The sequence below is a fragment of the Phlebotomus papatasi genome, chromosome 3 (assembly GCF_024763615.1).
Source record: "Phlebotomus papatasi isolate M1 chromosome 3, Ppap_2.1, whole genome shotgun sequence".
Taxonomy (NCBI): Eukaryota; Metazoa; Arthropoda; class Insecta; order Diptera; family Psychodidae; genus Phlebotomus; species Phlebotomus papatasi.
This window is the reverse complement of record NC_077224.1, coordinates 56,717,541-56,741,966: the sequence shown is the minus strand read 5'-3', so window position 1 is coordinate 56,741,966 and position 24,426 is coordinate 56,717,541. Positions and strand designations below refer to the sequence as shown.

Genomic DNA, 24,426 nt, shown 5'->3' with positions numbered 1-24,426 from the left:
CTCTACTTTTATCAAAAGTTTTTTCTCTCCTTATCTCTCTCGCGTTTTTTTTTTAAATTGTGTTATATTTGTTTTAATATTTTTTTTGTTTAGCCAGAAAAAATTTATCATATAATTTTTACCTTTTTAAATTTTTTCATGACTTCTCTAACGAAGAAATAAATATATTGGAAATCTTTTGTCTACAGCCATTACCATCTATTTTTTTTTTATTTTACTTTTTCATATTTATTTGTTAAATGATTTTTTTGGGGTAAAATACGAGAACAGCATATCTTTCTCTTTAATATTTTTTTTATCTCATTCTCTTTCTCTCTCTAAAAGTTGAGGAAACATTTTGCAGGTTATTTTTTTTTAATTTTTTTCGTTAAAACAATGACATTAAAAAAAACTAAAAAAAAGACCGTTTTGTAAAAGAATACCCTGCAGACTTTAGAGATCTGTAGAATTATTCTTTTCCATCCGCCTTTTTTCACTATTGTTATTTCTATGTGTAATTTTTTGTATTTTTTCTTGTTCTTCACTTTAACAGTTGTGTTTTGTTTTGTGAAAAATATTAAAATTGTAGATACATATTTTTTTAATATTTATATATATCTTTTTTTATATATAAAAAAAGAAAGAAGAAACGTACACAAAAAGAATCACTAATATTTTGCTAATATTATTTTTCACTTGTAATCTTGTTGTTTTTTTTTCCTTCAATTGTAAATTGGTATATTTTGCGTGGTTTCGGGATAATCTTCACTATTTTTTTTCTTAAATTTTTTTTTCAATCATCTCTGTAAAAAATTCAGTGCTTTTGTAATTGCATTTTTCAATAATAGTAGACTTTTTTTTCTTTAATTAATATACTCTTAATTTTATTTATGATCATCTAAACTTTCATCTTTTTTTAATTCTTTTCTCTATATATTTTTTATATATATAATCATATTAATAATTTTCCCCCATCAATGTCTACAGCCCAACTTTATGATGTTTTTTTTCTCTCTCATTTTGTTCTTTAGTAAAATTTTCCGTACAATTTATCTGCTGTAAAGCATGTATCTTCCAGTCCTTTTTTTCTTAAAAATCTTTCTTACCTTTTGCCTCAATCGTTTTTGAACATGTGTGAAGAAATACAATGGACATTGTGCCTTTGTCACACTATTAAAACGTTTTTAATTATGTTTATCCAATAATTCTTACAATTATTAGTATTTTTTCTTTGTTTTCCATAATTTTTTATTCTTAACCTTTATAAATTAAGGAGGCTAAAGATCGTCAGACATAAATGAATTCTGTGATTTTAATTCCTCTAATCGTCGAATTTGTTGTCGTAAATACATTATTCTGGATGAAAAGAGTTAATAAGAAAAAAACGCTTGTTAGTATACAGTAACATAATTTAAGGGACTTCATACCATAGTAAAGTTTGTTTTTTTCTAACCCATATAATAAAAAAAAGTATAATTGAAATAAAAATTAACAAGATATGCTACTGTAAAATTTATTGTGGAATTCAGTCAGGTTAAATTCCTTTAAACCGAACATCTATCAGGACAATACAAAAAGTACCACATAGGGGAGACTGGAGCAAAACTTGTCAAAAGGCATATTTAATTCTTTCACGAGCTCTGATAAAACTTAAACGTTTTATAATGAGCATATTCTTATAGCAAATTTACTGCTCTACAACATTCCACAAGACTATTTTCTCTATCTCGAAAGAAATGTGATTTTCGAATCATTTTCTAAAACAGGCCTGAGGCTACAGTAGACTCTCGCTCAATCGGCTCTTTTTCAATCGGGCGACAAATTTTGTTGACAATTTTCACGTTTAATTATGAAGCTAATTCGCTCAAATTCGCTATAGTTCTTCCTATTTTATCGTGATTCTTTATAATTGAGCGCTTTTTGTGGAATTTACAAAGGCTTTGACGCTCAATTCTATCGATAAACCGGATGACATTTTGCCCCATATTCCCGATTGAGAGAGAGTCTACTGTAAAAGAAAAGTCGAAGTGAATTTGGTGGTGCCAGTTGGGATTCTTCGAAATGCCGCGAAAATCCACGTAGAGAAAATGAGAGATTTTTAATGTGAAAATTGTTTAATTCCTTAGAGTTAAGTCATTTTCACAAGAAAATCCTTTTAATAATTTAGTTGAATACAGTTATTTGGGTTAATTGTGAATAATTGTCGATATTACAACAAAAACATTGGGATGAAATTTTGAGCTGGAAGACTCATATTCTTTTGAGCTGTCCCAAAATTCAGGATAGGTTTGAGAAAAACCCTTTTGTACAACACTATTTTGGTTAATAAGGAATGCAAAAGTACATATTACAAGAAGGGACACGACCTGCTAATAAGGATAAAATAGAGAAGAAAATATTTTGTCGCATTTCAGAGATTTTTTGCAACCGCAGCGCAGCCAGACGTTTGTCAAGTGACTTTTTTGTGTCTCTATCTCTCTCACAGTTGAATTGCACGCGATTTAAGAACTTTCCATTTGAAGTGATATTTGAATTTAATTTCTTTGTATTTCTGCAAGATTCAAGTAAAAGGGTGTTTAGTGAACAGCTATCCGTCTTCCGACAAAGATATCAAGAATACAAATTCTTTCTATATGATTTTTTATGTCTGTTATGTCTTTTTAGCGCAAAAATATTTATCATGACACCGTGAATGAGCGGGATTAGTTTTACCAGTATGGCTCTCTGTAATTTCCATTGAAATTATCAACACAAAATTTCCGATATTACATGACTTTTAACGAGCACAGGTCTGTTCTAAAAGCTAATTTTGTGGAGATTCTCAAAATTGCTGGGGCAAATTTTGTCAGTCTTCGGATAATTTGTGACGTTTTACTCTCGCAAACGTTAAAAATATCAAATAGACATATTTTTATAGGAAATTTATTCCTCTACAACAGAGGGGTGCAAGAACCGTTGAAACCGAATAAACGTCAAAATAAGTTTGTTCTGGTAGCGTTTTGACCACCGACGTACATGTTTCATTTGACGTTTATTCGGTTTCAACGGTTCTTGCACGCCTCTGCTCTACAATTCTGCCGAAGATAATTTTTCTCTATGTTAACGAGAAATCGTGCTTAAATTGAGCTAATCAGTATTGATATTTTCTGTAAGCCACATATTCCAAAAATAGGGCTCAAAATTTCATTATTTTTTATTTTACATAATCCTTCCTCGAATCCCTTGAAACTTTGTAAGTTTAAGAAGGTTCATGAAGACTATCTATATAAAAATTTCATGCCTCAGTCTCTTTTATTTTAGAAAATAGTGAATATTGAAATTTTCGTTTTGACAAATTTGCCCCAGTCTCCCCTATCTTTATTCCTTAAAAAAAGGAAAACAGAACAAAACGAGATGAATCTGGGGCAAAATGTGACAAGTGTTTTTTTTGTATTTCCTAAAAAATTTTGCTTTAAAAATTTTTTGTATCAAAAAGGTTTTAAAAAAAGCTTGGACCGAATGATATTTACTCGGACACTGTCTCCAGTTCGCTTTTTCTATCTTTTCTAAACCAGCGAGAATACTTTTCGTAGATTGATCAGCTTTTAAGTCAACATTTCGTCTATAAAAATATTTAACTGGAAAATCGCGAAATTGAATTTTTGGAGTTCAAACAAAGTTCAACTCGAATCTCTATCGAATTTGGATTGAAAGGTATTGAAATGTTCAACCTAACTTTATCGATCTCAATGATTCGATTTATTCTTCTTGAATTTTACTTCACAGAGAACTTTACAGAGACAGAGCGGTATAAAATCCCTCGATTTTCAATTACATATATTTTACGACTACTTACACCATACTTACGTAGAATTTTGGAAATTTTTAAGTTACTGAGTTTTTTGACGTCACATTGTTTATTCGTCTATCCGACCGTCCGGCAGTTACTACGCTTAGAGCCCAAACGGTTAGAGATAGAGACTTGTGACTTTCGAGGACCACCCCCCCCCCCCATTAGTCGACCCTGGGACCATTAATATGTTTCTTGTTACCGCCCTCCCCCTCCAAAACCATGTTTTTTAGAATTACTGTTTTCTAAAAATTTCGGAGATTGACCTTTTTCTGGTTCTGTATCGTGCGCTTTTAAGAGAGAAATATAAATTTAAGTGAAAGTCTCCAATTTGCAATTTATCCCGAAAGGGGAGTGTCGAGCAGTTCTATAGTATAAAGTATAAGAACATAGTAAAAAGATTTTTACAAACATATTAGAATTAATTTAAAGTTAGGGGAAACTGGGGCACCACAAAACACGGGGTACCACCAAACACTAATTTTTATTTCTAAACTACTTGGACTATCTCGACCTTTCCTTCAGTGGACAAGCATCCCTATAGTGCCTATAAATTAATGTCGGTCTTATCCTCTGATATCCAATATCCGATTAAAAAATCGCAGTGTTTGGTGGTACCCCGTGTTTGGTGGTGCCCCAGTTTCCCCTATGGGAAATGTCCACTGAATCAAGAGACAAAGGCCAGGCTGTGACAGCCGTTAGGCATAAAGAGTAAAGTAAAATTAAAAAAAATAAATAAAAAAAATAATTAATCTTAGATAAACAAGAGAAATTAATTGATTAATAGTTAATTTTAAACCCATTTTAAGAACTTATATTTATAAACCTTTAAATAAAATGAAATTATAAAAAAGAGAGCAAAACTAAACAAAAATATAAGAGCCACTTAAAACATATGACCCAAAAAAAAGAGAAAAATAATAAATAATAAATACTCAAGCTCAAGACATCGAGAAAAAGAAAGACACAGAGAGTGTCAGCACATCACCGCCAGAAGACAACCCCCCAAATCCCTCTGCAAAGACGACAGCCCCCCAATTGCAAGCCCAGAAAGCATCCCAAAGGGTGTACTCCGGAGACTGTGCGCCCCCGGGGCGGAAATCGCATGCTTATACCATCACAAATTGGGGGAAAGAACTCGGTGAAGCCGAGGAAGAAACCCCCTCAGCATAAGAATGCGACCATTCACTCCGGATAGGAAGCTGAATTAAATAAAACCATCCTAAGCACTTAGCCCCGTCCATTAGGTCAACCAAGAGATGCCCAGGCAAGCAACCAAGGCTCATGACCTCAAGAAACCCATGACCTCAGTCTTCGCACTAATCTGCATCCCGTGAGATATAAGCCATTTACGAATCGCAAGAAGATCAGATTCCATTCCAACAATAACATTGTCATTAGAATAATCCCTATACAACAAAGCCACGTCGTCCGCATACGCAGTAGGTTTTCTATACAGATCTAACTCTAATATATCATTTATGTAAATTAGAAATAAAAGTGGCCCCAGTATCGAGCCTTGCGGCACCCCAACAGTACATGAGACTGGAGAACTGTTGACATTTGGAGATAGTTTTACTTTTTGAACTCTATTGGCCAAATAGCTTTTTAACCAGGAAAGGGGAAGACCCCGAAAGCCTGCAGCCTCAAGCTTGTCAAGCAAAACACCATGCCGAACTGAATCAAAGGCCTTCGTAAGATCAACGAAAACAGCCATGTTGGCGGAATATCCATCATTTAAATTGCCATTTAGGTCACCAATAAATCGTGAGAGGGCATCCTCACATCCCAACAACGGTCTAAAGCCAAACTGCGAGGTTTGATTTAAAAGAAATAAATACAAAAATATTGCTTGAAAACACTTCGTGTGATTTTCTTTATTTTTGGATATAGTAATTCGAGGAGAGATGGAACACCTTTTTTATATTCAATAGTGCGGACACATTTTTAACGGGAGATAAAAACGAATCTCACTATTTTGTCATTTAAAGACTCTAGATTCATGTTATCACCATTTGAAAACTATTAAAGAAAAAAATCACCTCAAAAAATTGATTTTAAAAAAAGTTGCATTTTGGGGTATTCAGAAAAAGTGAGGGAGAGATGGAACACCGAAAATTTTATCAAAATATGCAGTTTTATTGTATTAATTTATAAGAAAAAAACACATTTTTAAACAAAAAAACTATTTTATTGCATTTCTCAATTTTTTCAATGAATTTGAAACTGATTTTTTAGAGGTCTTGGGAATCTGTGTAATACTTTTTTTGCGTTCTTGGGATTTGCGCTCAGTTTCTTTCTGTTTTTCATTTTTCATGCGCAAATTTTCTCTATTTTCGGTAGAGGTGAGTACAAGGGCTTTTCCACGGGTTCGATTCGATTTCTTTACTGCAATGGTTATTTCAGGAATTGGAGCAATCTCTTGCAAAAGTTTTTCTGACGTTTTGTTCTCAATCTCTTCCATTTTAATTTTAACCTTCTCCGGAACGACCTTCTGAGTCTTTACTGGTGCTAATTGTTGGGCACCAATCACTTTTGCTGTACCATCCGCAGGAATGACTTTTCCTGCACTCGGTTCTTTCTTGATCTTATCCACTATGGCGAAATGATCATCACGCAGAGTTTGGCGATTCAGTGGGTAAATTCCCGTTGTCCTAAAGCCGTTCACAGCATTTTTTGCCGTAGCAGTTTTTAGCCACGCCTCCCGTACCAAGGGACCTAGCTGATAACGCGTTATATTGCGACCCGGGTGGCTAAAAATCCATGCATCAGCGGTAACCCTGAATTGATATTTAAATGGCTGGAAGAACGATGTATCCAATGGCTGGAGTACATGGGTTGTGTGAGGAGGAAGACAAAGAAGCGTCACATTTTCTGCCGCAGCCCTATCCAGCAGTTTTAGAGATCCGCAGTGAGAAACATGTCCATCCAAAATCAGAATATTTCTGCCCTTCACTTTTCTTGGCAAGAACACTTCCTCAAACCAACGTAGAAAAATTTCTCCGGTAACATATCCTGATTTTGGATTCATAAAGACTCGCGATCCAGGAGGCAGTCCATCTGAAAATTCAGCTTTCATATTTTTTCCTTTCAGAATCATTGTGGGAGGAAGGAATCTGCCCTCTGCTGAACAACACGCCAATATTGTTACAGTTTCTCCTCGTTCTCCCGTTGTAATCTGATTCACATTCTTTTTCCCTTTTTTTGCAACCACTTCTCCGGTACTGTTGATGAGTTGAAGCCCACTTTCATCACAGTTCCAGATATTTTCAGGCTTATCCTGTAAATTGAACTTTTCGATTTCATTGAAAAAAAGATCGTAAAATCCATTTACAGATTCCCTTGTGAGATTTTGTGCTCTTGAAATGGATAGTCCTGCAGAATGCCGAATTGAAAGACTTGGATTGCGGCGCATAAATGACTGGAACCAAGAATATCCAGCTATTTGTTCTTCCTTATTGAATCGATGAGCGAGACCCAAATTTTCAGCGAATTCATAAGCCAAACGCCTGATCTTCTTTCTATTAAGAGGAAACCCTGCCTCATCCATATTTATGATGTGCTCAACCAACAATATCTCATTTTCTTTACCAAGATAAGCTCCAGGACCAAATCCATCACTTTTCTTCATTACCTTCATATTCCTGAATAGTGTAGTTTTAGGAATTTTATAGAATCGCGAGGCTTCCCCGAGACTCAATGTCTTGTTTTTTACTTTTGAAATGGCTTCATCTAGGTTATGTTTGGTCCACGGATGTCTAGACAAATTCGCCTTCCTTTTATATTGTGTTGGCATAGCTGTCACATAGAAATGAAAACATTCTAAATAGAATGTTCTAAACAAAGTTATAAAGTCACTCTTACCCGAAAAGTTCTCTTCTTTTTGGAAAATACTAAACAATGCGTTGCTTAACTTGGTTATGTGTATTTTAATGACGTCCGGATACAAAATATTTAAAAGAAAGAAGAAGAAGAATTGCTGTGAGAAAAACGTTCCAACTCTCCCTCAAAAAATTGTTCCAACTCTCCCTCACTTTCAAATGCACGTATTCTTACGGAGAAATAAAAATTTTTGGCCATTTTTTAGACATCCAAAAAATTGAATTTCTATTTTCTTGCAAAATTTTAAAGATAGAAAGCTGTAACTTGGGGATTTTCCTTAGAATGTTGGAGGGCATAATTAGACTAAACGTGGTGGTGATCATGAGGAGGATGTGGGCAGGAGGCGAAGTGTTCCATCTCTCCCACTGTTCCATCTCTCCTCGAATTACTATATGTTTTAGAAGTTGATCAAGATGGACATTTCGACCTTATATGAAAAAAACGTTGAATAATACCTAATAACGGGTTTTTAAGGGCAAAAGTTAAAAAGCTCGAAAGAGCGTATATCTCAACCGAATCGGGTCATATTTGGGCTCGATAGAAATGTTATGGAATTTCTCATAATCCTAATTAGATTCCAGTAAGTTATAAACTAATAAACAATTTTTATCCGACAATTATATTACTCCTAAAACTATTTAGGGCGAACATTTGAGTGATTTATGGATCGGTTAAAATCGGTTATGAGCCAGTAAACGGCAAATGATTCGAAAGTACTCTTGAGGTATAGCATCTAAGTCTTGAGTTCGAGCAATTCGCAAAGCTTGGACTGGAATGCTTTGCCTTTCCTTCTTAACAGCCTTGACAAGAATAATAATAATAATAATCCTCATTCTCCTAAAAAAAAACGGTAATTTTTGGCTTCTTAAATTGGTTTTTCTCTTAAAGGTTTTTAATATAAACTTTTTAATTTTTTACTGAGAAAAATGTGAACTTTTCTTAATCAATATAGATTTTTTACTATTTTGAATTATTTACTAACCAATTTTGATTTTTTTTTAATCTAGGATTTGAAGGTTTATAAAAGGTCTTATTTTTATTTAAGTTGTTTCAATGTCGACAATTATTAACTTTTTTTTTGTTTACGCCGCCCGCAAACCTGAAGACAAGCTGGGATAATTCTTAGGTCTATCATGAACATTAGATGAAAAAAAAATAAACGAAATTTGTAAAATCAATTTCGATTCAATATTTTTTGTTTTGGGGGGTCGCCAAAAATCGGAAGTTTAATACCTCTAACCATTTGGTCTCTAGTCGTGTAACATATTTAAAGAAGCAGATTATATATTGCTCTCTCCTCAAGTTTGTTTAATAATTTTGTGGCTATCAGTAATAGTTTACGGGGTATACGATAAAATTTACAGTAGCAGTTCAAGTTATTATATTTCTAAAATTCAAGATAATTTTAATTGTAATAAATGACTTCATTTCGATTTATGGAAGAATAAACAAAAACAATGTTAATTTCTGTGATGTAGTCCCTTTAAAAAAATAATAAATATTTAGTACTCACTTTTGTTCATGCAATGTTGATTGTATTTCTGTGATTCTAACTATACTTCGGGCAATTTTCAAATCAGCAGATATCTTCGTACACTGCAGATCCCCCAAAATGTGAGTCTCTTCCGAACACTTTTGTCCCTTAAAAGACCAAAATCAATGTGAAAGTTTACAAATGACGCCAGAAATAAAAGAAAATTCCCATTGAAAAATCTCATTAAAGTTTCCTTACCTGTTTCTCCAGTAAATCTGCTGGCCAATTTGTCACATGCTGTATTAAATCTGCCCTTGAGTAATTTGCGAGACTTGGTGTTAAACTAGGCCCTAGTGTTCTAGACACTTGTGACGTCACTCCTTGGAGACTACTTAACGTGGCCGATGATGTTCCATCCACTTAACACGAAACGAGAAAAAAAGAACATTGCAATAAGAAACTAGTTCTACGTGACACCTTTTCATAATCTCAAAGATCTTAACTCACTCTTTTTGTGTTCAGAATTTAAAACATCCATTTCTTGTGTTGGCGTCGGAGGTCCTTCGCCCATTACTAAACTATTTCCACTTGTATCTATTTTAACGGCGCTTCCTGTTACACCCTGGGATACTTGGGTCATTGCACTGCTGAAAACACTCCCGGACGCCGTGTGATTGAGAAGGGACATTGTATGCAAGTGTGGGAGGTTATAAAGTGGAGAATTCAGAACGTGCTCCCTGGAAAAGCCAAACAATTTTTTTTTGTTTATAACAATGAGGACTATAATTGTCTAATAGTTTTTTTTAAATAAATTTTTAGGAGCTAACAATTTTACAAGAAATTCAATTTTAAATATAATACAGCGTAGCAAAATTCTTAATGGGGAAGCCTGAATTACAAGGTCAAAAGTGATCTATATTTTCTATTGCTTAACCCATTCAGTCAATGTACTAGAAATACTTGAGGTAGAATATTCATATTTTGGAATTAGTTTCTTACAGATTAATAAAATGATTTTTTTTTTGAAAAGAAAGAATTTTTATCTAATATGGGGGCTCGGGGAGCCGCTGTCAAACACACCTCTTAACGGTCACTGAATTTAAATTCTGTACATTAATTCATTACAAATCCTATTGATTTATGGTGTCTACACACCATATAAAAATTTTTTAAAAAAATTCTGACGTTTCTGCCTACAAGGATAGGGGAAATTTTCTTTAAAAATGCATTTTTTAGAGAAATTTCTACTAGTGTGTAGAGGCCATTAGATAGAATAACTATCTAAAAATTTTGCATGACTTTCTGCGAAGCAAGAAAACAATAACAAAATGTATTTTCATCTCTGTCGGGCTATTTTTTCCATGTAATTGAAGGACAAAAGTAATTAAAAATTCTTTTCCGACAGCAATTTGAGTAGGGGAAAGGCTCATAATTTTGTCCAGTTTCGTATTTTGGACACTTTGAGGATAAAATTGGACACTAAAAATAAATTGATCAAAATGATGGATTTTTATTCCAATATTTGATGAATAATGAATTATATCTAAATAATTGTTCTTTTTGGAAGATTTTAACACTAAATACGTTAAATTTTGAATATGATTTGAGTTGAAATTGCTTAATCCGTTGAAAACCGTTTGTCGATATCTTTTTTCCGTTTTCTCTCCAGAAGCGTTTGTATTCCGGTCGGCACGGACGGGACGGACATCCCCAGCAAAACTTCGATCTGCAATTCTGCACTTTTGAAATTTTAACGTTTCTTGTCATTCAATCGGATACTTCGTGTGGCTTCGGGATAGTCGTGCGACTTCGTGAGCATCGCGAATTTCTTTCGTGTTTTCTAACCATTTCCTTCCCCCATTGCAAAAGAAAGCGGAATAGGAATAACAAACGAAAAATTCCTTGGAATTTTCCACTATTTTTCCTTAAAAAATTCCATAGGAATTTTCCATAATAGGTTCCAAGGAAAATTTAATGGATTTATGCTGGATTTTTCTATAGAATACATCCATGGAAATGCTCGTGGAATTTATGTGGATTTTTCCACCAAAATAAAATGGAGAAAAAATGAAGCTGTCACATGCACCTCATGATTTTACTTCCGAATTTTATAGAAACGGCAAAGATTACGAGGATTATAATATGTTTTTATGAACCAGCAATAACGAATTGACACTTTGAGCAATAAAAAAATATTTTATTAAAAAAAATTTTTTTTTCCTTAAATATATATTAATTAACATAAAAACAGCATTATTTTAGGTTGGCGACCTATTTAATGTAATCACTTCATTATTATCTACACGAAACGCAGCATCGCATAATTAATTATATTATAATTGCCACATGAATCACTAGAAATGTTTGCGGAAGGTTTGGAAACAAATTCTAAAAGTTGTCGCTCGCAACACCATTTTATTTGTTTGACATTTCAGAAAACTAGTGGAAAAATCCATATTAAACACTATGGAAAGATAGTGGAAATTTCATTATGTTTTTTCCAGCTTATCCCGCGGACGTTTCACGTGTGAGTTTCCATATAAATCTTCCGCGGAATACCGCGGAATTTAACGCTGGAATTCCAGCATGTCGTACTAGTATATTCCATGGAGCACTATGATTTCCATGGAATTTCCGGCTTTAAATTCCATAGGAAATCTTAATGGAATTTTAGCGTCAAATTCCAGCGAATTTAGCCATTTGGACGCAAGTTTTCCATTGGAATTTTTGCGGAATTTTGCTATGGGGTCCCCTTCGTATTTTCTATTACCCGTCAAATCATTGCTCTACCTGTCGATTTTACTCGGAGGTTTTTTTGAATTTTAACGGTATATTCTAGTACATTCAGAGAAAATCTGCAGATTCTCGGCAGAATTTCTCCCTAGAAAATCTGCATAACCTCCATTACTTCACAAAAATATTGTTGATTTATGAAGAAACTGTAGAAGTTATAAAGAAAATTGTATGCTCTGCTTAACAAGCATTACCGAGTACACATTTTAGATAAGTAAAAAAACTGCGAGCAAAAATACTTCTTAAAAATCACCAATCGAATGATACAAAAACACGAAATTTTGGTCGACACTCTGTTTAAAGTTTTCACTTCACTTTTCTCTACTTGTAACACGGCGTCGCAGAATTCTTTATTTTATATAAACACCGTGATATCACAAAAAATAACTCTATTGAATTTTGCAAACTTCAGTGAAAAATTCTTCCATTTCTTCTGACACATCTTGTCTGGAAAGTCTGGAATGTAGAAAAAATCTACAGAATATCTACAGAAATTCGTCAGAGATTCGTCAGAAAATCTGCCGAATTATTCTGACGAATTTTGTCCCAAGCCCAAATAAAATTCGTAAGAATATCTACAGATATTATCTGCAGATATTCTGTAGAGGTGTAGATTTTCTCTACAGAAATCTTAAAGATATCTGCAGATATTATTTGACGGGTACGGCTGATTTAATAATATTGTATTATAACATCATAATAATATTGTAAAAAAGAGAGTATTCACGTAAAATTGTTGAATAAAAATTGAATTTTAAATAAATTGAAATACATATTTTTATGTAGTTAAAATAATGTTTAGAAACATTAGAAAGGGTAGAAGAAATGTAGAAATCATCTAAATACTCTAAAGAAATTCTGCCGATAATTTTAAAATTTTCTATAGAAATTCTGCAGAAAATTCTGCAGAATTTTCATACAACGATCGGATCCACCTTAGAACAAAATTCTGCAGAAATTCTGCTGATTTTTCGGCAGTTAGTAATTCAAATCTGACGAATTTCTGCAGAATTCTGCAGAATTTGCCGGGTGGGTCCACGAAAATCGATTTTGGCACACTTCATATTCGTGATCTATGAGTGTCAAAACGTGTAAATCCAAAATTTGAGTCCAATCTGACGAGGTCGGATTTCACCTGTGACCACAAAAACTGAGATTGTGAAGAATCTCAGCTATCCTTAATTTTAAAATGTGAAATATCTTAAATTTCACAATAATGAAGCTGAACTGCACCTAACTAAATTATTATTGTTGTTTTCACAATAAAATACAAAAATTGGAAGTGCTCAAGTGTCAAAATGTGACGATCTTCACATTGTTGTGAGGAAAAAAACAGAACAACAACGTTTACTGTTCTTGCCTTAGTATTTAGTCAATCCATAATGACTGAGTAACTCTTTTGCCAGCTCTTGAGTGTGATATTTCATACATTTTCCCCACTTTTTGCTCGAAAATTTAGTATGAAAATTCGAAATTGAATTTGAATTATTCGAACTTCAACGACTTTTTGTGCAAATAGAGTTCCATTTACATTTTATCCAAGACACTATTGAAGAATCAAAATCTACTTGTGTTTGGGCTCATTCTCGATAAAAAAAAATTGTAAAGCAGAAAACAAATTGATAATTTCTGACTCACCTGATGTTGTTAGAATTGCTACCATCTCCAGCAATGGAGACATGATGCTGCTGCTGCCGCGACGACATCATGAGGGCATTGTTGATGGTCTGCAGTGCCTTCTGGGGATTGAGCTCGGTCTGATCCAATGTCTTGTTGCCAGTGATCTGGGACAGGATCTTAGGCAGATTGGCCAGTGACACTGGCGGTGGTCCCGGTGTGTTGGAGTTCATCACAATATCACCACCACCCGTGGCCGAGCTCTGTGCTGCCACTGCACTACTTGTGAGTGACAGACACAGTCCGGCCGACGATGCGGCTGATGCTGAGGGCGAAGACACCGGCATAGAGCTGAGATGATGGTGATCCTTCATCTTCAGCCCCGCCACAGCAGCACTCGTGGCAGTAGCTGTACTGAGGGCCAGAGTACTGGACGATGGGATTGTGAAATGCGGCTGCAAGTGGGAATTGGTGGGTGTCACTGGTTGATGGGTGGCCAGTCGAGGCAAAGCATTGGCTCCCATAGCCCCAGATGCTCCCCCTCCTCCACCGCCGCCGCCGCCCCCTCCAACACCAGCACCACCACTGCCACTACCCACAACCCCATCGCTATTGTGATGATGATGCTGCGGTTGCTGCGTCGTGGGTGTGCTGGAGTGTGAGTAGTTGCCCTCGGAGGTGGGCGTTGAATCACCCGGACTGATATCCATATCCTGACTGTCATCGTGACGTCGTCGATGACCATCGGACGATTCATGTTGCCAGCGCATCCGACTGCTGCTGCTGCGGGAACTGGAATGTTTGCCATACGACGATCGCGAGAAGCGATCATCACGATCACTTCGATCTTTGTCACGATAGTCACTACTTCGCGCATGTGGCTGTTCTTTCAGTCCACCCCTTTCACGTTCCACCCACTCACGTGGCTTTTCCCACTGTGACACCTCCGTCTTGCAGTTGTAGTAATACTTCTTGCCCGATGACGATGTGTGCTCACTCCAGTCACCCACACGCGTTATTCGTTCCCGATCGCGTTCACCCCTGTCACGATCCCGATCCCGATCATTTGATCCCGATCGCTTTTCCGACTGATTGCTCCCACCACTTCCACTCACACACACCTTCGATGAACGACGCGACTGATCAATTCGATCGTGATTTGTTCGATGCTCAGAATCACGATCGCGGCGATCCCGTTTGTCCTTTGGAGATCGCAAACAATCTGTGGAAATTCAGGAAAGAAAAAAGAAAACATTTGCCCTCAATTCTAACACCAAAATCAAGATCTCAACATCTCAATTCTGAGATAAAATCTTTTAAGCTCTCTAAAATCTTCAAATCGACTTTTTAAAATTATTTCGATGGAGATCTCTCATTTTTAATGGCTCCGGTACACCATTTAGATCAGAAAAATTTCATAAAGTCGAAATTCGAATCCTTTTCTTTCTCACATACTTTGCATATATCTATCTCATTCTCTCGCACTCTTCTTCTTCTTTTAAACATCACTCCAAATTCAATTTAGCTCAATCGAATTTGGTATGCGAAAGAATGAGATAGTCATATGCAAAGCACGCGAGAAAGAGAGACATTCGAATTTCGACTTCATGAAATTTTCCTGATCTAAAAGGTGTGCCGAAGCCATAAAGGTCAAATTTCTATATAGTAATACCCAACATTGTTATATCAACTTTTTCGAAATTATTTTCAATGAAAATTAAAAATCTATCGCTTTAACACAAAAATTGTTTAAGGTCAATAAAAAATTGTTATATTACAAAAGAAATTAAATATTTCAAGGATATAAATACAAATAAATAAATAAATATATTTATATTTCGAGAATTTCTCCAATTTTAGGTAGAAAATGTTCGTAAATATTTAATTATTTTGATCTCAATTTTGGTATTAGAATAAAGCTTGTTATTATGGTGATTTTGTTTTTTTCTTTACCAACAATTATTAGGAGAAAGTGATCTCCCTTCGAACGTTCATGCCTTTGAATAATGTGATTTTTTTTGTTTTTCGTAAGAAATTTACACTAATTAATCATGGAATTATCAACAATTGATGATAAACCAACTAATATTTAATAAAAATGTTTAAGTCTCTTAGGAAAACTTAAAGAAAATTCACATTATTCGAAGGCATGAACGTTCGAAGGGAGAGTACTTTCCCTTACAATATTCCGTGATTTTTTTTTATGAATGAAAATGAAATGAAAAAGATGAATAATGAAGCTTTTGGCTTTCATTATCTTTTGGTATTATTTACCAATTTACGAGAAACCTTTTTGTTAAGCTTTAAAATCAGTGATTAGCTTTACATATTAAATCATAGTTAACCATTCACTAATTAGTAGGAGAGACCGGGGTACTTTTAGCCAGCAAATGAGGCTTTTTTTGCGCATGATTTGTGAAAAAATAATAAGGTTTATCTAATGTTTTTATGTTTCATAAGTAGCATTAGGATATTGGCTGTATGAATCCGTGTAGTTCAAAGAATCCTTGACAATTTTTTAGAGAGGATAATGAAAAAAATATGACACATTGGCTACACGTGCCCCGTCCTGGGTAGATATAGCCACTTTCAGGGTAGGGGAGACTGGGGCAAAAAGTCACAAATCGAAAAATTTAAAATTCATTATCTTCCAAGATAAAAAAGATAGCGGCTCAAAATATTGTCTATAGATAGCCCTCATAGACCTTCTTCAATGTCGTAAGAGTCTTAGAATTCGAACAAGGAATTTAGAAAATAAAAAAATATCGAAATTTTTAGCCCTATTTTTGAAATATTTTCCTTGCAGAAGATATCAATTATTGCCTACTTATTTTGAAAAATTGATGCACGGGTGAATATTTCCTAAATGATTTGAATTTTTTGAATACGAATCCTCTATCTATTTTAGAATTTCACAAATGTTCTCTTTTCTCTAGAAATCCTTTTATTAAAAATGGCCACTTGGGGTAAAAAGTAACAAAAGGTATAGAGCAAAAAGTAACAAAAAAGCAAAGCAATTTCTGATGTCTCACGGCGAAAAGAAACGTCATTATCATGTCTCGCCGCTTGTTGTTTGCATTGGTCAAACGATTTCCAGTCTTTTGTGTGTTTTTTCTAAAATAGCATTAAAAACGGTTTTCTCGTTCAGATAGAGGAAACGGTGTTTTACGAAGATGTAGATGAATAAATTTCCTATGAAAATATGTTCTCTAGGTATTTTTTTCAAATTTACCGAAGCCCGTAATGACGCGAATCAAAATGTGATAATACCCCAATTCCTGGTACTATTTGCTCCAGAATTTTTAAGAATGGTCACAAAATCACCTTTTAGAAAACGGCTCGATAAATGTATTTCTTTACAAAATAGAGGAAAATGACTTTCACGAAATTATAGAGCGGTAAATTTCCTATAAAACTGTGCTGATTAGAAATTTCTGAAGCACTCGGGTATCCTATAAAAAAATAAAATATCCGTTTTGTGACTTTTTGCCCCAATCTCCCCTACTAATTGCCACCAGTTTTCCAAACGAAATTTTAAATTGGAGATACCAAATATTGTTTCAAATTATACACTGAAATCCACTGATGCTAAATATGTCACTTAAGCCTAAAGAAAAAGGCTTTACCCGACTTTTTATGATATTCTTGTAATTACGGCAAAATTGATGCAAACATCATGAAAAAATCTATTTCACAAATTGCTCATCCAAATGCAAATATTGCTTGGAATACCAATAGTACTTTTTCATCTAACAATTATCCATTTATTAGTGAAAAATCAATGATAGTTTTAGCCCGCCACGGAAAAGTGGCTACAACTGCCCCGAGGGCTATTTCAGTGTTTATCATTTTATATAAAAAAGTAGATAATTATTATCCAAGTGAAAAATGTCTTTTAATTAACTTTATTAAACCAGAAACGAGGTAAAACTATAAGATCTTGGATGGAAACTCAGAAAACCAAATGTTGGGCCAAAAACTAACATCAAAATTACAATTTTATACCAATTTTAAAAAAAAATGCTTCTAAATTGCAGGATAATAGGATCAGACTTATAAATATTTCTGGAAATATGGGAATGTGTTACTATTTTCATTAAAAGATATCAATGTCCAATAAGGAGTACCCGCGACGAATTCCCAATTTTTCCTGTAAATCCTCATTTGGAGTAGTAGACAGACAGTGCGGACAAAATTTCAGAGACAAATCACAGATTTGACCACTGAGGAAGACGCGTTGAAGCGTCGAAAGCTTTGGCAAAGAATTTTGTGTTTTCCTGTCCTGAAAGGATTGCACCCCCTGACGCATCCGGAGGGAGTTCATCTCCTTGACCTTCGTATTAAAAAATAATTTGCTCAAAGTACAATTTAAGGGAAACGAGAAAAATCCACTGTATAATTTTACCCCTGGATAATTGTACCCCGGTCTCCCCTACTCCATTAAGATTATAAAATCCAGTCTATTGAATAGAAGATCAGACTATCTATTTTAGCAGAGATACACTTGGCGATTATAACAGACGCCAAGGAGAGTTTAGCTTAGGAACAAACCTTTATAGGTGACTTTCCAAGACTTAACGGTATATACAGCACAGTAAGAAATCTTGAACTATTTCGCCATTAACCAAAGCAATAAATCTTTATCTCATGAATGGGTTAAATCGATTTAGCCCATTTCCAAAATTTATAACTTCTTCAAATACAGGCTTCAGACTTAAGGTTTATCTATATGAATAACTTGCCGTAATATCTCAATAATAAAGATTGTTGTGCAAAGTCTGACTTATAAGCAATTAATCTAATAATTTAATTAAAAGCAATTAATTGACAGATTTTGAAAAATCACTGCAACTACTTGTTATTCAGAATTTCCAGATCTTTGGGCACAGGGGTGAACCTCTAATCTGATTACCTTTCATTATTATTTAATGACAAAATAATTTTTGGAGAAATTTAGGACTTTGGTAATAAATTATGTAAAAATCAAATTTGGAAATAAATAAATCGGAATTAGATTTTAAATGTATTAACGTGGGGCAAAAAGTAGCAAGCTGAAGTTTTTAAATTGTAAAATCTTCCAAGAGTTCCAAGATAAAAGCCTCTTCTCAAAGTAATACTACGAGAGAACGCGCTAGGACATTTTTTTAAGCAGAAAGTGAAGCGACCTCAACTCAAATTTAGTGAAAAGTTCTTTCACGTCATTAGGGTCATATATAAACCTGGGAAACGTTTTTTTTTTGACTATATTGAAATCTATCTCGCACATCATAATAGAAGGATGTAAGATTCTTGTCTAATTTTCTCAAGACTCCAGATATTCAGAAAAAGAAAATATTTGAGATCAAAAATCACTAATTTCGAACTTTGTGAAATGACTTTTCTTATTCAAATTTTTTTATATTCATTTATTTTTTTTTTTAGCACAAATTTCTTTAGAAATACAAAATAGAATATCCAAAGATTGTATATTGCATATTTTAATATAATAAACTACTCTCAATTTTCCAGAAAAGCGCGTAGAATTTTCCAGGTCATATATGACCCTATTGTCGGCAAAGGTAAAAGTTTATGAAAGTGTTTTCGTGCCAACAATGCAGTTGGCACAGTTGGGACATTGTTTAACTTTGTGAAATCCAGAAGGAAAATATCTTGCTCCTGGACATTTCATCTTATATCTGATGAATTATAACATATTTTGCAATATTTTAGAGTATTCTGCAAGCGTCTCATATTGTGCAATTATATTATGTGTGAATAAATATGTAGATAAGTTTATTTTTGCCATATTACCACTCAAAATATTGTGACAGAAACTGTTCAAGGGATTACCAGGAAGATCCCTTGCCTACCGCCTACCGCAAGGTCTGTTTTTTTTTAGGAATGGTTCCGAAAATCAGCTAGAAAGGTCGAATTTACAAATTTTTTCAAATTTTTTTTTACTTTGTTCTAAATTTGCTCTTTCATATCCCAAAAGTTGGAATTTTTAAAATATTTTTGACACAATAAATTAGGGTAAAGTGATATAATTTGGAATTAGTGTTACAAGATGGGCAATTCGCCGGTACAAGTTGGACATGGCTTTTTTCTTGATAAATACAGTACAAAATTTGTTTTTAAGCACAAGGAACCAAATTATAAAACTAAAGCATTAAAAATATACAAATAAAAATGAAGTAGGGTGATTGGTCTAAAGCGAGACAGTTTGGAAAGTGGGACAAAGCAGTGTGGAATGTGAGACACCTCCTCAAAAACTTGATAATAAATCAATTAAATATTTCAATTTTTGATAAAAAGATTATTAAACCTAATTTTGTGATTATTTGAGAAGTTAAAAATTCAAAAGTCGTTATTAAACAATCAAAGAGTGACTTGCGAGACGAATTTAAAAAATGTATTGCATGCATGATATTCATAACCTTTACACGGTAGTTGTCATTTTCACTGTTTCTTATGGAAGAGTTGCTAGGAAAATATCAGTTTTTTGTTTGATTTTTCGGCATAATTTGTGAAATATTATTAAGGCCGTAGTGAAAATCAAAGGACATACACCTATTTAAAAGGTGAATAAAAAATATTTGTGAAATAATTACATTTAAAAAGGATAGAAAAGTTATTTAATTTCGTGTTGCTTTCAAAAGAAGTTTTATGAAATCTTGGACAAGTTGATTTTGTGAATGAATTTGGTGGTTTTGTGCAGTGAAATCATGTTAACAAGGACGACAAAGATCCTTAAGTATCCGGAGAAATAGTTGCGACAGCAGTTAGCAGCTGATAAGGAGAAAATCTCCTGGAAAAGGCTGTAAAGATTTCCAGATTCCGAAGACCATTTTTTCTGATAGAGTGGCTAGTAAATATCGCAAAAACACCTGGAGAAAGACAAAGAGGAGCCTCTACAGAACTCCCAAAGCAAGTGGAAAAGGACCTGGCCGGATGGGGAACTGAAATGTGCTAAAAAATAGCATCCGCTTTAAAGCTATAACTGCTGGACAGCACGAGGTGTCTGTGAAATTTACAGAACCTCTTTTTGGTTGGACGTCCAGGAAGTTCTTGGTAATTAGCGTTCCTCAACTGTTACCCGGACATAAAGGAGGGATTAACATAACCATCCAATGTGCAAGTATACGCAGAAAACCTTCAACATTTGTTTTTCTACATATTTCGTATAATATTTTGTCATTAATATCACTATGTCCAGCTTTCCAAAAATTTTTGTCCCACTTTCCAAAATTTTGTCCATCTTTTTAAAATGTCTTGTTTTCTAATTTAATTGAATATTCTAATTAATTGGTTGAAATATCTATTAAAAACTGTTAAGATTCTGTTAGAATATTTCACAAGCAATCTCATGATGCAAAGAAAATGAAAAAATATATATATATTTATTCGGCTTAAAAATGCATTTGAAATTGAACTTTTTCTTAACACTTGGAAGGACCCTAGTGGCAGCCGCTGCCAATTTAGTTTTCAATGTTATTTTTTATAGTGAAGAATATATCATTTCGCCTGGAGGCCTGTTTGAATGTGTGCAGAATTTATCTGGCTATTTTTTCGTTATAAAAGTTTTAATAAAAATTAAATATTAATGTAAATATATTGCAAAAACAAAAAACTGCACTCGGAAGGACCAAGTGGCAGTTGCTGCCATATGCATTTTTTATGAGGGTTTGACGTTCTGCAGATGTTATTTTCTTGATTATTAATGTTCAAAAGCCCTAAAAGAACAGTTTGAAAGTGTTTTTGCTAATTATTGAGATGAAATATAGGAAAAAGTGACATACCTTTAAATGCGTCAAAATCAGAATGCTTCAATTTTTCTCTTATTTCCCAAAGCTAAAATTCCATTTTGTTAAGTGAAGTTAATAGAAAATAGTTAATAGTATTAACTATTGTTCATAAAGTAGAATTTTTGCTTTGAAAAACAAGAGAAAAATTTAAAATTCAAAAGCTGCCGTATTAAAAGGCAAACCACAGTCCCCTACTCCATGATTCTGATAAAGATGAAAACATCGAATGGTTAAAAATCTTTAGATACAGTACCCAAGGAGATGAAATTTCTGATTCAGACACCCAGAAAAGAACTGACTAAAGCTCCGAATATTTAAATATAAGTAAAAATATCAAAATATTATGTAAAATCCGATAAGTGGCAGCGGCTGCCACTTGGTCCTTCCGTGACACTTTTAGTTAGGGTTCTACGAAGTGTTAAGTGTCTCCCTTTCCACCATTCACCCTACTAAATTTATCAAGACAAAAAGCCCTGTTCAAATTGTACCATTGTCCAACTTGTACTACTTTACCCTATTATCAGAAAAAAGGCCTATTTTTTGACCTGAGAGATCCATGTAACCCCTTGAAGAAGGAAGAGTCTGGGAGTAGTACAGAATGGAGTGTTGTACAAGATAATTAATTTTAGCCATGGCTAAATTTTTATTTAAACAGGCCATTGAGAAATAAAATAGACAGTAACCAATTGGGACTGGTTACGTTCGCGAATTCGACCTCTGGATTATTTTCATTTTTTTTTTCTTTTTCGGAAACCAGATGGGAAAGATTTCTTGTCACAAGTTTTACTTGGTTAGATGTTTTCAAAAAGTCCTTTCTGAGTCTTAAAAAAAATAGAATGCAATATTTACTCGTTTCTGACTATTAAGGTTCTTTAAACTTTTTCGTACTTGTATATCATACTTTCCCATCTTAATTTTATTAAAGACTTAAGGATTTGGTTTATTCTGCTGAAAGTTTTAAAGTTCTTTCTCTAACACAGAAAGAAAAGTTAATTAAAACCATTCCTTGTATAATTTGCGAATATCTCGGCTTTGCATAAAAAGAAAACTAAATTCAGTTGCAGTAACCTTTGAGTGAATTTTTCAAAACAATTTCTCCTTCTGTGAATTCTAAAATCGCGAATTTGAATCTTACAGAGTTCAAGAAAGTGCTTCAAAGATGGTATCTCAATTGAGTATAATTGGATATGGAGAATGTGAAAGAAGAAGCAGATCAATGAAGATGCAATGCTATACGAAGACGGAAAAAAACAAGAAACTGGTATGTTGAATCTTACCTATATATTTGTCCTTCTTGTAGGAGTCCCGATCACGCTCCTTGTCCCGCATTCTCATTACAAAACTTGTGCATCGGTCTGAATCACGATAGCGATTCTCACGGGGCGGAGAATCCAAATCCGGGGAAGCAAATCTGTATGAGTTGTTGCCTGAAAGATTGTCCGGAGGTTGAGCCATAATGTTTTGTGTGCTAGATGTCTCTCTTTGAGGATAGTAGACTTGATCAGACAATGCATTACCATTGTTCAAGGAGCTATTTCCACTTCCGGCACCACCAGACGGCGATGAATCCCTGTCGCGCAAATAACTGCTTGATCTACTAGCCTCTCTTTCATAATCTCTCTTATATTTTGAGTTCTGCAAAGATAAATTATCATACAAGACATTTTTTTTTTATTCCGGAAAAGTTCAATGAGAGATTTGGGTTTGGTCGTGTTCAATGTTTCCGGGAAGGAGAGGGAACTTGTGAGAAAAGTTGATGTGGTGGCGCTTGCAACATCTTTTCTAGGTTGTGTCCCAGAGAATCCCATTTTTCCCAGAAATCCCCAAGAAAAAGCCCCAGGGCACCCACAAAAACCCCCACAATGCCTGGAAAGGTATTTTTCTCCCGATTAATTGTATTTTTAGGTGGGATTTGGGTGTCAAACATGGAGAAATATTGAGTTTCACCTGAAGTTTGACAGGTGAAAATAAATCTCAGAAATACACCTGGAAAAAAGTAAAATATTCCCAAAAACCCAATGTTATCACAAAATGGGGCTCCCTAGGAATAAAATTGGGGCAATACATATATGTTTACGTAATTAGATAGCCGGAAAAAATGTTGATATATTTACCTGGTAGGGATGAGGATGGGGATGTTTATCGAAATACCTGAAAGAGATAAAATATACCATTAGGCTGTAGAGAAATTTAATCGGAAAAGCCTGAAAAGAGTCTAAATAGAGGCACTTGTAATATTTTCCTGCAAAATTGGGTGAAAATGGTAAAACAATTCAGTGGGAGGTGAAAAAATGCCATGGCTGAATTGAGATTAATATTGAGGGAATATCACAGAAATAATCAATGAAAATTATTACCCATCGCTACGTTGAAGTTTTCTAGCATGCATTACCATTAATGCAAGACTCTGGGGACATGTATTTCGACGCCTTTTTGTAAAATTAAAGTCATGAGAAAAACACAAATGGATAATTTTTTGGAAAGCTTTCGAAGCGACATCTACACTATTACACCGATTCCGCCCAAATTTTTGGGTACATTTCGACCGCCATGTCAAATGCTGTTAGTTCCATGCTGTGAGTTTTCTAGTAAATAAAAAGCGGGGAAATGAGAGAGAAAACTACTAGAAAAAGGAGAAGTTTGGGAATTCAAGACAAAAATGTTGCGCTTCTAATTTTATTGTGAGACATCAAAATAATTCTGTTTAAATATACAAAAAGTTCCAGAGTAGTGTAGATTGAAGTGCAAATTGTATTAAAGGTGTAGTAATCGTAACATATTGTAATGAGTGAGCTGAAAATAAGTGAAAATCAATATAAAACCCACAAGAAAGGGCTATTTGCTTAGAATTAAAGATGGTGGTCAAGAATGGTCATGGAGAGCCCGAAAATGATGATCATTCAAAGAACCCTATAAGAATCTAATGCGTCCTCAACTCCTCGGCAATAAAAACAAATTAAATATTTTAATTTATTTAAAAACAAAATGCCTGAGAAATTTAAGTACTAGCCACCACATTTAAATAACTAGTGATTGCAGAAGCCGGACCTTCTTCAACGAGATAATTC

At 34.2% G+C, this 24,426-nt stretch overlaps 1 protein-coding gene across 2 annotated transcripts; it reads right to left on the bottom strand.

Annotated features, from left to right (window-relative positions):
• Window positions 1-997: 997 nt before the first annotated feature.
• LOC129806901 (WW domain-containing adapter protein with coiled-coil homolog) lies at window positions 998-23,883 on the bottom strand. 2 transcript variants are annotated; one of them, XM_055855748.1, is made up of 9 exons: window positions 23,716-23,883; window positions 23,473-23,509; window positions 22,876-22,993; window positions 22,636-22,785; window positions 13,596-14,796; window positions 9,672-9,901; window positions 9,423-9,583; window positions 9,204-9,331; window positions 998-1,335 (listed from the first exon to the last, which is right to left on the bottom strand). In XM_055855748.1, the coding sequence occupies exons 1-9, from the start codon at window positions 23,751-23,753 to the stop codon at window positions 1,257-1,259; spliced, it is 2,142 nt and encodes a 713-aa protein (XP_055711723.1). In that variant the 5' UTR covers window positions 23,754-23,883; the 3' UTR covers window positions 998-1,256. The 2 variants fall into 2 exon arrangements, with proteins under 2 accessions (XP_055711723.1, XP_055711722.1); XM_055855747.1 differs by having other exon boundaries at window positions 22,636-22,993.
• Between the last annotated feature and the right edge of the window lie 543 nt (window positions 23,884-24,426).